Genomic DNA, 18,485 nt, shown 5'->3' with positions numbered 1-18,485 from the left:
AAAATTAAACTTATAAACCTTTTTTATTTCTTTTTACCGCACACAAAGAAATTTAAATAGTTATACTTTACACTTTACTTCCACACACACACACAAAAGTAAAGCGTTTGCTTCCTCTTCTTTTGCTGCTGTTTACCTTAAACTCTTAACTTACACAGTTAATTTAAATTTTAAGTTAAATATTTATTTTTGAAAGTTTCCACACACAGACAAATTTACTTTGTAATAAAAGTTAGATTTTTTTTTTCCACGCCCACAAAAAGGTCAAGCGTCTGCTTCTTCTTTCTTACCGTTCACCTCCAACTTTATATATTTTTACATAGTAAATTGAAAATTTCAAAGAAAAAAATTATTTTTTATTATTTTATTTTTCACACACATAAAAACGTTAAACGTCAGCTTCTTCTTCCTTTCTGCATTCTACCGCATTTTCGTCATCTTTTTTTCCTGCCGTGTCACCTTCATTTTCTTCATCAGTTTTCCTTTCGCTGCCTTCCCAAAAGGCCAAATTTTCGCGGATCAATTGCAAGATGACGGAAGAATCTTTGTACTCGTCGCCGGAATTTAGAGTGTTCAGCGCGTTGTTCAATCCCTCTTGCGCAAGCTCGCAAGCTTTAGAAACATTCCCGACAATTTCAAAAAAGTACACAGAATAATTCAAAATCAATCCTTTTTTCATATATATAAAGAGATTTCAATGTCAAAAATGAATTTAATTTTTTTAAATTAATTAAGTTAATTTTAATTTTTTTTTATAACCTAAAAGAATGGGATGAGCGGGAGGCAATTCCGCGACTGCTAATTCGTAAGCTTGCTGATAACACTCGTTTGAATCTTTTGAAGCCTTCAGCGCTTCTTCGCTTAATTTCAAGTTATTTTTTTCTAATTCGCTTCTATCCAAATCGCCCATCTCGCATTCCGCGCAGTAGCGATAGTAGTCACCTTGCATCTTCATGAAAAAAATTTTCCCTTCAGTAGTACTGCACCTTTCCATGAGTCGCTCAGTAATTTGCAGAACGTCGCTAACAACTTCTCTAATTTCGCTTTTAATAACACTTAAAAATATTAATTAATTTTTAAATTTTAAATTTTTTAGAAAAATTAGAACAGTGTGAACTAACCCAATATACCAGTCGATAACTTTTTCCATATTTTTGCTATTAGGATTATTTTTTAAACTCCAAAATATTCTTAAGGCGTTGCGTTTAGGAGAAATTATGTTTTTATACGCGACTGAAAGTAAATTTCTCTCTTCAGAATTGAATTCAGCCCCCTCAGAAACTTCTACTACTTTCTTTATGTAATAAAGCATATCCATATGGCTTTATAGAGAAAAGCCAAGGCCGGATAAAAAATAAGTTATAACAAACAAAAACAGAAAAACGGTAAAAAGTATACGAGTAATAATTAAATTTTAAAAAGGGCAAAAAAGCTTACCGTTCAGCAGAATCGCTAAGCCTACAAAGAAACTTATACTTGTCAGCTTCTTCAGACATTGTTTCTAGATTAGGAAGAAGGTAATAAAAAAGAGTCTAATTAGAAAAAAAGATACTTAGTTAGAAGAAATATACAGAAGCGATTTTTTTTTAATAAAAACCAATTCTATTTTTTTTTTTTCTTGCAGTAAAATTAATAATATTGTAAGAAAAAAATGTTAACACCTTTCAACTGCTATATTAACTATTACACAACGAAAGAAAAAGCAAAAGCAGCACCAGACGGTACAAAGGAAAAAGGAAGCAGCCAATTCAGGCGGGAAGGAAAAAATTTTTATATACCGCGCAAAAAAATTTTTTTTTTAACAAAAACTGGAATATAAGAAAAGAGAGGGCAATCAATAATGCAAAATAAGCGTATCGCCCAATATGTTGAATTTAAAAAGTTTAAAGTTAGAAAAAGTTAATATCTAAGTATATTCCTTTGTAGAAAAGAATACAAAATTGCGTAGTAAAAAATTAAGATAGATGCTTAAATAAAAAAACGCACATATATTAAAATTTAATCTTGTTAATAACAACCCTATATATACTGTGCTCGTACACCTTTTTCGCTTTTTGCAGGTTATAAAATAATCTTTTGGTAAAAAATAATTAAACCAAAAAAGCTACTTAAAAAAGGTAAATTTTATTATCGAGCTTACTTTAATAATGCAAATGGATTTTACTTAAAAAAGAAAAACCTTTTAATTTTTTGGTGTTTTTAAGTAATGTAAAAGTTGCCAAAAATTAATTATGCTTAACAACATTTAAACATTCAACTAGATTTGTTGTACAGTACATTTATTTAGGTTAGTACTTCAGGGACCAAACGATGTAAACTTAATGCTTCTGCTTAGGAATAAAGTTTAGAATCCACACAAAAATAAATTCATTAAAACCTTTTGTAGTTTTGAAGTCAGTTATTAAATTTTTAAAAACCTACGACGCAAATGTTAATCAAATATTTTTCCCTCAATTTAAAAGTTGTTTATATCCATCGAAAGTCTACAATTATTTTTTCTTCAATCTTATCAAACTCCTTGTTATAACAATGTAACGTGAAATCTGATGTACTTCTTCCGTTTTTTAAAAAAAACTAGATGCTGATTGGAAAGATATAAAAATCAGACAATAAATATTTAGGCGCTTATTTTATTGTCAATAGAAGAATTGTTAATCAATGTTGGTTGTAAATTTAAATTTTTTGCTGAGATATTATCAACGGTTAGACAAGAGGCTTCATATTATATTTATGTTTTGTTTGAAACATGGTTGGTTATTAGAAAAGAACGATAATAAGCAGAAAAGTTCAATACTGGGGCTATATACTATAAAACTGTTTCTCTTGATATAAAAAGGTTTGTCGTTTGTGACTATAAAGATATAAATAAGCTAAATACTGACCTTAAAAAATATTTTATTGGTTAAAGACAATAGTTTTACAATGCATTTAAAACCAAATAAAGGAAAACTTTTAGAATTTAGCTCTTTTATTATCACTGGTTGGCTTAGTATGTTAGTTATTTGAATCGTTAATATAATTTTTCTTTCTAAAATTTCTTTGTTCTTTTTACTTTAGAACAATCTTATCTTTTTATTTAGATCTAAACAAACAATAACCGCAGTTTCTTACTGGTTCATAAAAATTATTCATATAAGCTAAGCATGAGCGATAAGCAATGCTTATCAGATAGCCCCCGTTTTATAAAAACAAGTTTGTATGGGCTGACAAAGTTGAAGTGATTTTCTGCAGTTATGAAAGATTTATAATAGTTTTAAAAAAAATATATATATATATTTTTTATAGGTCTTATAATTAAATATTTTTCCTTTTTATAATTGTTTCTATAATGGGATTTAACAGTTTGGAAAGAAAGATTTTTACAGTTACCACGAGTTTAGAGAAAATATTATTAAAGAGGTTATATAATAAAGAATGAGTGAAATAGGCTATATTTTTTAATGTAAGGGTTATAAATTTCTCAAAAAAAATTTACAATTGTATATTTAAAAAAGATGGGATAGAGCTACACGGGAATTTTGAATGCATCGTTGGAATTAATCCTTAATTTTTATAAAGACTTGGCAAAACAGGACTGCTAGCAGCAACCTTGTTTGAAAATCATTATAAAAATCTTTAATAACTGGTTTTTTTTTAAAAAAACTGCATTTTATTTACAAAATTATACCAAGTAAAGATGGTACTAAGTTTGCCAACTCGTTAATTATGACGTTTATTTCAATAAAACGTGCAATAATTCATTCAATTACATTTTTTTTAATAAAAGTATTATTATATCTTGAAACCTCTCAACAATACTAGCTTAATTACTTAATAGTTATTATTTGATTAAAGATATCTTATTATTTTCCTTTCTAGTAGCAGGCTGAAGCATTTATAATACAGTTTACAAAGAAAAATTTTAAACAATTTTGGTAAAGCTATCAGATAATACTTTATGATGTGTATACTTGAATCGTTTGTGATATTAAAGATAATTTAGAAAGAATACTACGAGCTAGTGAGTAACAATTGTTTCGTGGCTTACAAGAACAAAATAGTCATTCCTTTTATTCAGATATATGTATAAAAAAATTATTCTTTCTCGAGACTTTCTAAGCTAACTTAAAATTTATCTAGTGTGAATCTTTATTAATTCATAGGAGAAAATCATTATGTGAAAAAAAATATGAAAACAGTAGGAAACTTGGAAAGACACATCTTTAGTACTGATTAGTGAACAAAATGTGCCCTGCGTACTTAACTTGAGTGGGCAGTGTAAAAAAAAAATAAAAAAACTTCAAACGTTTACATATTAATAAAGTTGATTAGATTTTTTTAACCATCTTTGTCATAAGTTACTTTTACAAAAAAACCAAACCAACCGAATATTTTTGCAATAGCTTGTACAGTTTCGTTTATGGATAAAAAGATTTTAAAACTTTTAATGTGCTTAGAGAAAGGCAATGTAAAACGTTCATGCTTAAAGTTTATAATACTTGTTAATTAAAATTATAATTATATATACATAATATATTTTTTTAAACTAGTTAGTTAAATATGGGTATTATAATTCTAAAAACAAACGAAGTAGTGCATGATAGAAAAAAAAAATTTTAAAATCATGACAGCGTTATTCAAAAGTATTACATTAAACCAAGCTACTACGCCTCAGCAAAGACAACAAAAACAAGTTCAGTCAAGTAAGGGATGTAAAAAGGCTAAACATAATTAAAAAAGTTAAAAAACATAATTTTAAGCATAATAAAATGGATAGATGCACAGTTTGGGTTGGAGCCGAAGAAAAATTTTAAAAAAAAGTATATGCTTTAAACTTAACGTCCGAAATATTAGTCAGTTATCAGGAAGTTTTATATACTAAAGAATGCTGAAGTTAATAAGTTTGAAAAAGTGTGGAAAACAGATTTTTTTAAGTAAACAGATTTAAATTATAAATTGTGCTAGTTTAAGGGGTGCTCTTGAACTGAATTGTATCCTTCAAAAGTTTTATTTATAAAATTTTAAATTTAGCATTGAAATTAATTCGGTGGTGTAAATTTCTTTTACAACTCAATTAATTTAATTGAATTATAATAATAAATCTATTGAATTCAATATTAAGCAAATTATGTTAAAAAACTGCATCCAACTTTATGGTGGAACTAATTTCGTAAAACTTCAACAGATGCTATATAATTAAGGGCTACACAGATTCTTATTTACTAATTTTTTTTGTGGCATCAACTTATTTATAAAAAATCTTTATAATAATAAATTGCGAGGTGTAAGTAATTGCTCTTGTAAAAAAAAATTGTTACAAAAATTTATGTTTCTATTCAGAAATTATGAAAAAATTATATAAAATAAACGTATTTTATTCTTAATTTTATAAGAAACTCATAAAGAATTAGAGTTAAATATTTGCATTCACATTATGCTTAAGAAATATTATGGTTAACGTCTAGTCTTATGTACTAAAGATAAAGTAGAAATGGTTTCTCGACAAATCTAAATTTTTTCTTATCTCTTTTAACGAAACCAGGAAGCAATGATAATAATTTCAGTTTCAATGTACACCCAAACAAAAAATTTATTCTGCTCAGCGTAGATCGATACTTTTCCAAAGTACTAAATAACCGATAACTTTGAACTTAATTAAGGAAATAAAAAGTTTTTCAAGTGTTTAAATTTTGTTTATGAAGGTAAAACTAATTTCTTATAGATGAAAGTTATATAGACTTTAAAAAAGTGTTTTGCAAAGAAAAAATTAGAAAAATTATTTTGAGCTCAGTGTTAAATTCATACAGTAACTAATACTACTGTGATTATAAGAATAAGAAATCTTTAAAAAATCTTTCACTATAATAAAGTTTCTATATTTAATTTTTGGTAATTCAAATTAATTTTGAAAAATTAATTTTTTAAACAGATTCAAATATTTATAAAATTCTCTGGGAACTTTGTAAAAGTAAAGTTTCTATACTTAGAATTTTGGACATTAATATCAATTAATATTAAAAAACTAAAATTTAATCGATTCAGATAATATTGTCTCTAGAGACTTTTTTAAGTAAGTTAATAATATATATAACATTATAAAAATCTTCCATTCTAATAAAGTTTATATACATTATTTTTGGTCTGCAATTTCATTTTTATTTTTCTAAACTAAAATTTAAAAACTTTAAAAATCTATTAAAGGAAAACAAACTTGAACTTTATTGGATAAATTATTCCTAAAATTAATTTTTTTATTATTACTTTTGATTTCTTTTGCATTAATTTTATTTTTTTTTAATCTTTATTAAATTTTATTTAAAATAATTTAAAAATTAACGACTTTCAATAATTATTATAAAAAATCTATATAAGAAAAAAAATTCGTGTACTCATTATATAAAGTATTGCTACCATCTATTTTTTATTTGTCAGCAGATTTTTTTAGATCAAATTATTATTTTTAAATTATTTTAGTTCAATTCTTTTTCGTCTAAAGTCAGTTTTTCAAAGCGGTCGGCGGCTTCCTCTACTGTTGATTTATTAGCAAGTTCAAAACAAATTTCCTCTTCAGAATCGTTAAGACCTTCATAACAGTCATCTTTGTGAAGGTCGTGATCACTTTTGTTATACAAAACTTCGAGAAGCTCTTCATTTTCGCTTTCCTCTTCGCTAGAAGATTTTTCTTCAACGAGATTTTTATAATATTCAGAAGAACAGCGAGAAAGCTATAAAAAAATTTAAAAAAATTAAATTAAATTTTTAAATTATAAACTACTTTTTTTGTGAAATTTGATTAAAAATTTTTATTTTAGTATAAATTTTATAATAAATAAATAATTTTACTGTAAAAAAAAGTTTTATATATTATTTATTAAAAATTAAAAGTTATTAACTTTTTAAGATGAGTAAATTTATAGTCAATAACACTAATAAAATAAACTTTAAAATTTTATTAAAAAGTTATTATAATAACACATAAATTAATATAAAAAGTATAAAAGATAATAATAATTATATAAATAATTATATAGTAAAAATAATTAAATTCACTGTAAACATTTTTTTTAAAATTTTAGTTAAAAAAATTAAAAACTTTCACTGTAGATTTTTGTTTTCATATAAATTTTATAAAAATATTTATTTTCTTATAAAACAATTTTTTTAAATTTATTTTAATATAAAAAATAAAATATAATAAAGTTTTACTGTTAAAATTTTAAAATGTAAATTTTCATTAAAAAAAATTTAATTTTTAATAGGAAACGGAATAAAATAATTAACTGACTTTAAACAATTTTTTGTTAAAAAATTTATTATAAAAAAGTTACAAAATAAAAGACTTTTACTGATAAATTTAATTAAGTAAAAATTAAATTTGATAAAAATTTAAAAGAAATTATTAATTTACTATAAAACGTTTAAGTTGTAAAACATTTTAACAAAATTATTAAATTTAACTGTTATATTTTTTTAAATATAAAATTTAATTTTTTTGTAAAAATTTAGTATTTAGAAATATTTAATCAAAAAATTTTAAAACTTTCAAGTTGTAAAACAATTTTTTTTTTATAAAAAATTAAATTATTTTTTTACTATTAATTTTTTTAAATGGAAAACTTAATATTATAAAAATTATTATTTTTATAAAAATTTAACAAAAGAAAATTAATTTGTAAAACAATATTTTAAAAAATATATATTATTTATCGAGAAAAATAAAAAAAATTAACTTTTGCTAGGAAATTTTTAAAATGTGAAATCTAAATTGTTTATAAATAAAATTTAAACAGTAATTTAATAAAAATTATTAACTTATATAAAAAGAAATTCACATAATATTTTACTTATTTTTATATAAAATATTTTTCTTATTAAAAGTTTTTAAACTATTTTTATTTTATATTTACTTAAAAATAATATTGATAGAAGTATATATAAATATCTTTTAACTTTTATTATTTTTATAAAAAAAAATATAAAAATTTAATTAAAATAAAACTGATAATAAATTTTCTTATAATTTTTTCTTTATTATTTATATAAAAATAATAAAAGTATAAATAATTTTATATGATAAATAAACGAAAACAAATAATTTTATTTTCTGATTATTTCTTTAAATATAAAATAAATTCGTAATTAAAATTTATAATATTTTTAGTTTTATATTATTTTTTTTGTAAATAAAAAAGTTTTATACAATTTTTATTTAAATTTTTTATTATAATGAATTTATAATATATATTTTTTAATTTAAAATTAATAAACTTTTTTATTACAATAAAATCTATATTTCTTCAATTTTTCGAATTATTTGAAAGGATAATATAATTTACATGAATTTTATTATAAAAAAAAATTATTGATAAGTAAAAGTTTGAAATAATAATAGTAATAGTAATAAAACCTGCTTAAGAAGTGCGCTATACGGAGAAAAGTTTCTTTTTCGGTGTAAAATAACAGTATACTGCGGATTTTCAGAAGCCTCATCAATTAATATTAATAATTAATACTAAATAGTAATAATAATATTTTAATAAATAGAAAACATTTTCTTTATATTATTATTTTTACTCTTCATAACTTTTTATTTTATTTATTTTTATTATATAAATAAAAAAGTTTTCTAGTTACCAAATTTTTTTAGTTTTTCTTATTCATTATTTTTATTTATTACTATAATTATATAAATTATTAATATTCATTATAAATTATTTTTACTATTAATAACTAATTATCTAATTTTTTTATTTATTATTCTTATTATTACTATTATTTAATTTTTCCAATTTTTATTATTAATTATTAATTATAGTTGTAATTATTATTTATTTATTTTTTTAATTTCTACTTTGTTATTATTAATTATATTTTATTTTTTGTTATTGCTGAAATTATTATTTATATTCATTATTACTTTTTTTTACTATTAATTATTAATAATATTATTTTATTCAATTTCTATTATTATTATTATTTATATTCATTATTATTTCTATTTACTAGAATTCATTAATTATATTATTTTTTTTAAGTATTAGTATTATACATTTTATATTTTTATAATTTATTAATTAATTAAAACTACTATTTATACTCTCGTTATGAATTATTTCTACTATTATTCATTAAAGAGATAATTTTTTGATTTCTATTATTATTAATTACTATATTTTTATCATTCATTATTATTAGAATTATTATCCATATTCATTATTAATTATTTTTTAATTCTGTTAATCTTAATATTATTATTTATTAGATTTTTTTATTAATTATTACTTTAACTATAATTTATCCATTGCTTATTCTTTTACTATTACTTATTAATTATTTTCATATAATTATTATTAATATCAATTGTTATTCATATTCATAATTAACTATTTTTTACTATAATTTATTAATTATATTATATTTTTTAATTTTTTATTATAATTTCATTATTTATTATTATTAATTATTACTACTACTATATTTTCAATATATATTTTTATTATTAATATTATTATAGTTTTAATACTATTTAATATTCAATAACTTCATTACTTTGTTGTTATAAATATTTTATATGGATATATTTTTACTATTATTTAATATTATTATCTTAATATAAATGTTACTACCAAATCATTCAGTGTAGCCCACGAGTCTTCCATAAACTTTTTTTTATTTTTTTCACTAAAAAAAATAAATTCATTCATAATAAATAAATATAACATTTATATAATAGTAAATAAAAATAATGAATAAATATAAAAAATAAAATAAACATATATTAAATATTGCTGATAATAACACAAAAATCTGTAAATAATAAAAATAAAGATAATAAAATATTTATAAAAATTAGTAAATATTTATAAATAATAAAAATAATAATGAATAATAATCAATAAATAATAATAAAATAAATAGTTATAGAAAATGTTAAATAGTAATATAAATAAAAAAGAATAGATATGGTATACAATAAAAAGTAATAGAGATAAATGATAATAAAATAAATAATAATATAAACAATAAATAATATTATATTATAAAGTTGATAATAATATATAGCTTTTTTATTATAAAGTATATAATAGTACTATATAAATATTCTACTATAAAAATAAAATAAAATATTAAAAGTAAATAATAATTCTTAAGTGATATAATAAGTCAAGGAGTAAATTGTAAATAAATAATAAATAAATAATAATAAATATTATGTTAAAAGTATATAAATATAATAATAAATAGATTGTAATATATTATATTGAAAACTAAATAATAATAATAAAAAGTAGATAAATAAAAAATTGAAAGTAAATAATAATAAATAGATTTTTATATAAATAAAATATAAAAAAAATTAAGAATATAATAAATATTAAACGATTTAATGATAAAGTAAATAATAATTGTATTAAATAAATATTAATTAAAAAATATTATTAAGTAAATAATAATTATAAATATGTAAAAGTAAAAAAAATAATGAAAAGTACATAATGATAACAAATAAATATTAAATATATATCATATATATCAAAAAAAATAATAAAATAATGAATAATAATAAATAAATGTTAAGTCTAATAATAATAATAATAAAATAATAGAAAGTAAATAATATAATAACGTATATAAAAAATGTAATAATAATAATTATAATAATATAATGATAAAAAAAGTAAACACACCGAAACTTATTTTCTTTATAATTTTTGACGCAGTTTTCGAACAATTGTTGGTCCATTTGCATTAATATTCTCATCGCATTAAATTTCATGCCTTGAATCATCCCGTTCCAGCAAACGTTCTTACTTTTATATAAAGCTAAAAAGAAAATTTTAATAAGAATAAATATATATAATTATTTTTTTTTAAAAAAAAGAAGAGAATAATAATAATAATAATAAAGTAAAAAATATTTTTTCTTTATAATATTTTAAAAAAAAAAAATATTAATAAAATAATTAATTATAAATATGAATAAAAAATATACATTATAAAAAGTTTTACCATTATTATTGATTATATTTAAAAAATATTCATAATGAAGTATAATATTTATATAAAAACGTATAAAAAAATAGTAAAATATTGTAAAAAAAAGTAAATAAATAATAATGACAAATAATATTTTATTAGAAAAATATTAAATTCTTTATGAATAATAATAATGAAATATTTTATTATATAAACAAAAAATTAAATATGCTTTATTTAAAGTTTTATTTTTTATTATTATTTACTTTACATTTATTATTTTATTTTTAAAAAAATAAAAAAATAAATAAAAAATTATAAAAATATAAATAAATATTATTAATAAAAAAATAATTCAGTAAAAAAATATGAAAAAAATAAAAACTTTATAATTATTATCAACTCAGCATAATAAATTGTCCAAAATTCATGCAATAATCAAGTATTTATATATATATATATATCTATTTATAAATTCTTTTAGAATATTTTCCGTATTTACCCAACCTTTGGGTAATTTTAATATATAAAAAATTCATTATAAATATTGAAATCACTAATAAATAAAACAACTTTTTAATTACCCCTTTTGCTCCGCATTTAAAATTTTTTAAAAATAAATTAAAAAAATAAATGAATAAATATTTTGTCATTATTATTATTTTCTCAACATTTACTAACATTTATATGAAATATTCATTACACTTATAAAAAAAAAGAAATTTCTGTTTATAATCGTGAGACAAATGAATTAATTTCCATAAAATCCATTATAAATGTTGAAATTACTATGAAGATTCATACGAATACTAAAATTTATGACTCAATAAATTTCTTATAATAAACATAATAACATTTTTACCAGTAATGATTACTAGTTGTATTTTGTATTATTATGTATAAAATCTCATTATTTGGTATTTCTTATATATATTATCTCTAACTTTTTATTATTAAAAATTATAATACTTATAAATCTTTTTATTATTTTTATATTTCTCTATTATTTTTAAAAAGGTATTATTTTATTTATTATTACCACAAAACTTATTATTACTTATAAATGTTGTTATTATTAATATTATTTAATGTTCTTTTCATTATTATTAAAAAAAACTTTATTATTTAACAAAAATATTTTACTATAATTATTAAAAGTTCTTTTTATTATCATAACTATTATAAAAAACATTTATTATTAATAATTTTTCATTATTAATATTTTATAAATAAAAACTTTTTATGATAATATATAATTATTATTATTAAAAGTTTTTATTATTTATATTATTATTATTTTAATTATTTATAATACTTTATTATTATTAACATAAAAATAAAAAACCTTTAAACATTAGTGGAAGAAGTTCTTTAGAATGCAAACGAATTAAACTCACAACATATTCGTTATTCCAAAAGTTTAGCGCTCTTTCGGCCACCTAAAATAGTATAGAAAAAAAAAAGCAAAATTTAAAAAAGTGATATAAATAAAATTTTTTTATATATAATAAAAAAACATAAAATAAACATTATAATAAAAAGTAAAAAAAAGTTTATAAATATTATTTTTTTTGAATATAATAAAAAATACTAAACTAAAGAAAATTATGAGCAAAACTAAAAAAAAAAGTTACAGAAAATAATACGTAAAGAAAAAATTGATAATAAGTTTTGATACAATTTTGTTTTAGTTTATATTTTATTAAATTTTAATAAAATTTTTATTATTACAATTTTTCTAAAGAAAAGAATTTTCTTACTTATAATAAATTTTTTTCTTTCCATCTGCTTTATATAAAAGTTAATTGTTTTATATTTTAAATATTTTTATAATTCTGAATTTTTAATAGTAATTTTAATTATACATTTGTTCTAGTTTAAGTTTTTTCTTAACAGTAAAAAGCTATAATAATTGAAATTTTTTCCTATTTATGAATTTTTTATAATTCATAATAATTTTTCTTTAACAACAAATTTATTGTTGAGTAAAAAAAAATTTTATTATAAAGTATTTATTTTTGATTATAACTTTCTAAAAAAAAATTATTTATAATTAAATTTTTGGTATTTAGCTTAAAGTTAATGAAAAGTATATTACTTTAATTAGTGATGATATTTTTTATTATCTGTAAATTTTATTTTTTTTAGTATAATCTTTTTGAGAAAACAGTTTAACATTAAATTATAATCAATATTTATTTTAGTTAAAATTTTTTATTATTACTTTCTTTTTAATATTTGATGTTTAACAATTTTTTTAATATATTTTTTTTGAAAAAATAAATAATTATCAAGAAAGAAATTCTTTTATATATGTATTACTTTTTTATTTGTAAAGTTTGAATTTTATAATATTTTTCTTTGAAAAATTATTTAATATTTATTTACAGTTAAATTATTTTTTAAGTAGTTTATTATTTATAAATTTTTCTTAATAAAAATTATTAGATCAATTCATAATAATATTAATGTTTTTGTTTGCATTTAGTTTTTTATTTTTTTAATAATTAATAGAATTATTTTTTATTTATAAATTTTTATTTTTATTATATTCTTTTTTGAAAAAAATTTAGCATCAATTATTAACAATATTTTTCTATTAATTATTTTATTATTGAAGAATTTATGTTAAAAATATATTATAATTTTTATGTTAAAGTTAATTCATTATTAAATGATCTAAATTTTTATAAATATTTTATTATTTATATTTCTTTAGAAAAAAACAATTTATTATTTGTAATATTTTTGTTCTAGTTACGTTTACTAAAGAATTATAATGTATATTAAAAAAACAATAATCTAATATTAATTTAGAAAAATATTTTTTATTTATGAATTTTTTAAAAGAAAATTATTTAATATTAACTTGTAATAAAATTTTTTGTTTGGATTTGGATTTACTTAAAAATAGTGTTTATTATTTTTTATTATAATTTTTTTGTTATTTATGAATATTTTTTTAAAATTTTTTAAAATATTGTTAATATGAATTCATAGTAAAATTTTTAATTTTTCATTATTATTTTAAGAAAATTTATTAATTTATAATGAAATTTTTGTTTAAACTTTAATTAATCTAATTATTTATAAAAAATTTTATAGTAATACTAAAAAAAAATACTTGAAAATGTGGACTTGCTGTGCACGTGGCAAGCCGCTCAAATATGGGAAGCATAACAGCTTGAAAAAATAATGATAATAAGTAATATATTAAAGAGATTTACAATATAATAATAATAAATAAAAGAATTTACCTTTATTTTAATAATAAAACAAATTCATATAATAAAAATAAGTAAAAAAATTTTAATTACGGTAATAATTATAATAATAAGTGCAAGAAAGTGATATTATAGTAATATTAATAAGTAAACGAGATTTATATTATGATAATAATTACAAAATAAACCAACTTTAAATAATAATAAGTAAAAAGAAAATTATATTATTAATAATAATAAGTAAAAGACATTTAGATTATGATTGTTATAATAATAATAAATAATATAAAAAAGAGTGAATAATAATAAGTAAAAGATATTTATATAATAATAATAATAATTAAAAGAGATTTGTATAGTAATAAAATTATTATGATAAATAAATAAATAAAAGATTTACAAATAAAAAAAGTTTGCAGAATAATAATAAATAAAGAAATTTACATAATAATAAATAAAAAAGGCAGCTTAAAATAATAATAGCAATAATAACAAGTAGAATATATCTATATAATTATAATAACAAAATAAGTAAATATATATTATAGAAATTTCATTATAATAATACAAAGTAAATTAGTTTTATAGAATCATAAATAATAAATAAATGTATAAAAAAACTTTGCATTAAAATAATACTAAATAAAAAGTTTTTATAATAATAATAAATAGAATATATAATAAAACAACTTTAAATATAATTACAGTGAAAAATGAACAGTTTTAATAATAATTATATAATAATAAATAATAATTATAATAGCAATAATAATAATAACTTTTGAATTCATTTTCTTCAACGACCTCTAAAATCTCTTCAATTTCGTTAAGAAATAAAACTTCTTTAGTGCTATTCACTTTTGGCCAATAGCGAAGCGTTGCTTTTACTACAGCTGCCGTTAAGGAAGGGTCCTTTTATATAAGAATAATTATAATAATTATTATAATACTAAATAATATAACCCAACACAATAATAATATAAATAATATAATAATAGTAAAAGTTTCTATAAATAAAGTTGTAAATAAGCTTTCATTTAAGTTATTATAAAGGTTTTTATAATAATTTTATTACTATTATTATTTTTAAAAAAATATATTTAATTATAATAATGAAGAAAAAAAATAATCATAAAAAAAATAGTATAATATTAATTTTGTTATAAAAAAAGTTTATGTATACATAAGAAATTATATTTTATATTATATTATACTTTAGAGTATTTTTAGTATTTTATTATTATGTCTTAAAGTAAAACTTTTTACTATAATATTTACTTTTTTATAACAAAAAAGTATATACTTTTTCTAAAAACTGAACAACGCAGTAAGCAAGTTGATTGTGATAACAAATAATATTGTTTGCCTAAAAAATATTAAAATATTATTATAAAAGTATAGCTAATCGCTATAAGAGTTGAAACAATTGAACCAATAAAAAAAGAAATAACTTTATGTAAAGGCATCAAGACGCGCATGAGAAATATTTTATGCTCTTCTTTTAATGGTAAAGCAAATCCGTTTATGATACTGTTTATATAATAATAATAATAATAATAGTAATAATAATAATAATAATAATTATAATAATTAATGATCAAAAGCGCCCATAAACAAGTACAAACTGAACCAGTTAATATACACAGGCAACTTATTAACCAAATATAAAAAGTCATACAAACAGTAAAAACAGCCTTTTAATTTAAGAGGGTAGAAATAAGCCACAAAATTGGTAACGCATAAAGTTAAATACGTGGATTTTGCGGAAAATAGTAATAAGCATAATAACTTAACTTAATGGGCCAAAATAATTAATTTATACAAAAATATATACTAAAAAAAATAATATAAAAGTAAAACTCGTTAAACTCCACGTGATAACAAGTATATATAATATTTCTCTAGTAAAATTCGCGCACCCACGGACCGAGCCGATTAAAACGAAACGAAACGAATTTTCATTCATAGTTCGAGCAGCTCGAAAATAGCTTAGTGGAGCTCAGTTTTATTGAAAAAAGTAAACTCGTTAATAATATACACTCCCATAAAAATATTGTAAAAAAATTAATGGAAGAAAATTCATAAAAAAATATTAAAAAATTTACATAAAAGAAAGTGAAGGTCAATAAAAATATTCAAAAAATTTGATTATTTTTTTTGAAGTAGTGTCTTTAATAACCAAAAATATAATTAAAAAAATACAAAAAAAGTGAAATTCTTAAATAAAATAAAAATAAAAATTTTTATAATAGTAAAGTCAAGGCCCTTTTTTTTTAAATAAACGCTCACCACTACGTATCAAACCGAGCCCCACCCGAAGCGAACGAACCTTCCTAATATCTCGAGCAGCTCGAAAATGCCGTGGTGGCGCTCCGTTTCGTAGACGAATTGATGGAAAATATTATTGATGCACTTCCGTATAAACGAACGGTAGACTAAAAATTTCCCGTAAAGTCGATGCACTGTAGTTTTTAGATGGTCTCGCTCACGTGGATCTTCACTATCAAAAAGCATTAGCAGCTGGCAAGCAAATAAATTTAATAAGATTTGTAAATAAATGATAGTAACCTTAATAATTATTGTAATTAATAATTGTAAATTTAATTGTAATTATTAATAATAATAGTAAAAATTTAAAGTGTAATTATTATAGGAAATTTAATAATATTTAAAATTAAAATAAATATAAAATTAATTATAAATAATAGTAATTATATAATAATTATAATAATATTTATATACTTTTATAATAAAAGGTTTATTGATATATTCCTTTGCAATTTCAGTAGAAAATTCGTTGGAAGTGAGAAAGCAAATAAAGCATTCATAAACGAGCTTTATAGATTTCCATAAGAATATTCAATTGTTCATTATAATGAAAAAGGACGAACCATCCTATGAGGCCACGCGGCGTCCATAACAGGCTCGTCTTCATCCGCTTCAAAAGTTTCTCTTTTTAAATATGTTGTTGAAGTCAAGGAACGAAAAAGATTACAAGCTAACTGTTAGAAAAAAATTTAATGTCATAAATAATTAAAAAGGGAAAAATTATAGAAACGATTTTATAATTAATAAAAAATGCCTAAAAGAGTAGTTTAAAATTTTAAAACAATTTTTTAAATAACTAAATTAGAGACTTTATTGATAATAAAAAAATAAAGCCGCAAAGAGCAAAAAAGATAAGCTCATAAATTTTTTCTACAAATTCCGCTAATTAAAAAATATTAGAAATTTGAAAAAAATTTAATTATTTAAAATAACAAAAACGGGTTGCTAAAAAAAAAATTGAAAAAAAAAATAATTTTTATTAACGCCAACACTACATTATATAAAATGCTCGAAAAATTTAATAATTAACTAATAAGATCTAATGCATAACATTGTTATTAAGAATTTGAAATTATACAAAAATATAGATATAAAATATAGTAAAGCATATCATAAAAATAATTATAATATAACAGTTAAGTTATCTTATAACTTTAAAAAATTAAAATAATCTAAATCTAAATATAAAAAAGTGTAAAGATAATAAAAAATAGCTTTAGACCATTTTAACAATGTACGGATATATATTTGGAGTTATTGTACTGGCCATCTTCATATACTCGCATATTTCTCGAAGAGTTGCCCGTTTGATTTCCATTGCTTCCAAATGAAAAAGTGGATTAGAGAAGTCGAAAAGTACACAGCATTGCTCTAGCTTTTCCATAAATAAAGATTCTCTCTTTTCAGTAGGAGCCTCTTATATTTTTATATTCTTTTTGAATATATTGATAGAAATATAGCAAAAATATAAGGTATACCTATAATTTTTGGTAAATTTTTACTTACTTGCATATTTTTTATGCAAATAAGAAACTAAAATTTCTAGTAATCAAAACAAAACAAAAAAATTAATATGCATTTAAAAATTTTAAATTGTTTAAAAAAAAAACTTTTTAAGATCCTTTTAATTAGCAATAAAAAAAAAATTCAACTGTTTCACTTTTGACCGCCCTGAAACAGCCAATAGCTAAATAGTTAAACTTCAGTATAATTTTATAGTGTTTGTCACATGTGAAAGATAAAAGTTTTTATCATTTTTTCTTTCACATAAATTATTTTTATATAACTTTTTAATGTGCTTTTACCTTTTTACTTACTTAAGGGTATAAAACATATAAATGATAAATTTAAATGCTTTTATATTTTGGGTTTATTTGTCACTTTTTATTTTATTTAACATAGTTTTTTTTAAGAGGAAAAACTTTTGATATATGCTTTTTTGCTACTTCTACAATTTGAATTAGTGGATAAAGAAAC

The 18,485-nt window shown here is 19.0% G+C and overlaps 2 protein-coding genes across 5 annotated transcripts; both read right to left on the bottom strand.

Moving 5' to 3' along the window:
• Positions 1–334: 334 nt before the first annotated feature.
• LOC135146235 (14-3-3-like protein 2) lies at positions 335–1,753 on the bottom strand. Of its 2 annotated transcripts, none has more exons than XM_064078397.1 (5): positions 1,716–1,753; positions 1,438–1,501; positions 1,122–1,322; positions 760–1,055; positions 335–669 (listed from the first exon to the last, which is right to left on the bottom strand). In XM_064078397.1, exons 2-5 carry the CDS (start codon positions 1,494–1,496, stop codon positions 389–391), a joined length of 837 nt encoding a protein of 278 aa, XP_063934467.1. In that variant the 5' UTR covers positions 1,497–1,501; positions 1,716–1,753; the 3' UTR covers positions 335–388. The 2 variants fall into 2 exon arrangements, with proteins under 2 accessions (XP_063934467.1, XP_063934465.1); XM_064078395.1 differs by having other exon boundaries at positions 1,662–1,729.
• A 4,660-nt stretch (positions 1,754–6,413) lies between these two features.
• On the bottom strand, positions 6,414–18,060 carry LOC135146230 (serine/threonine-protein phosphatase 2A 56 kDa regulatory subunit epsilon isoform-like). 3 transcript variants are annotated; one of them, XM_064078389.1, is made up of 15 exons: positions 17,987–18,060; positions 17,731–17,924; positions 17,072–17,182; positions 16,923–17,015; positions 16,510–16,700; positions 15,632–15,710; positions 15,484–15,546; positions 14,960–15,092; positions 14,081–14,139; positions 12,302–12,395; positions 10,668–10,803; positions 9,606–9,660; positions 8,387–8,464; positions 6,563–6,704; positions 6,414–6,508 (listed from the first exon to the last, which is right to left on the bottom strand). In XM_064078389.1, the coding sequence occupies exons 1-15, from the start codon at positions 18,018–18,020 to the stop codon at positions 6,450–6,452; spliced, it is 1,521 nt and encodes a 506-aa protein (XP_063934459.1). In that variant the 5' UTR covers positions 18,021–18,060; the 3' UTR covers positions 6,414–6,449. The 3 variants fall into 3 exon arrangements, with proteins under 3 accessions (XP_063934459.1, XP_063934460.1, XP_063934458.1); XM_064078390.1 differs by having other exon boundaries at positions 6,414–6,505; XM_064078388.1 differs by having other exon boundaries at positions 6,414–6,704.
• Between the last annotated feature and the right edge of the window lie 425 nt (positions 18,061–18,485).

Source organism: Zophobas morio, unplaced genomic scaffold (assembly GCF_036711695.1).
Source record: "Zophobas morio isolate AGI-343-1 ecotype UQ-CSIRO unplaced genomic scaffold, CSIRO_AGI_Zmor_V1 ptg000216l, whole genome shotgun sequence".
In the NCBI taxonomy this organism is placed as follows: domain Eukaryota; kingdom Metazoa; phylum Arthropoda; class Insecta; order Coleoptera; family Tenebrionidae; genus Zophobas; species Zophobas morio.
The sequence above is the reverse complement of the archived record's forward strand: the minus strand, read 5'-3'. Positions and strand labels throughout refer to the sequence as shown.

Excerpts from the sequence above, each read along its gene's own strand:
- LOC135146235 (XM_064078397.1), bottom strand. The coding sequence starts at position 1,496 with ATGTCTGAAGAAGCTGACAAGTATAAGTTTCTTTGTAGGCTTAGCGAT. Across the intron at positions 1,056-1,121 it reads GTTATCGACTGGTATATTGG|TGTTATTAAAAGCGAAATTA; the intron begins GTTAGTTCACAC and ends AATATTTTTAAG. Across the intron at positions 670-759 it reads CGCTCATCCCATTCTTTTAG|GATTGATTTTGAATTATTCT; the intron begins GTTATAAAAAAA and ends ATATGAAAAAAG.
- LOC135146230 (XM_064078388.1), bottom strand. The coding sequence starts at position 18,020 with ATGCAAGTAAGTAAAAATTTACCAAAAATTATAG. Across the intron at positions 15,093-15,483 it reads TTGTTCAGTTTTTAGAAAAA|GACCCTTCCTTAACGGCAGC; the intron begins GTATATACTTTT and ends CTTATATAAAAG. Across the intron at positions 10,804-12,301 it reads TCTTCCACTAATGTTTAAAG|CTTTATATAAAAGTAAGAAC; the intron begins GTTTTTTATTTT and ends TTTTCTTTTTAG.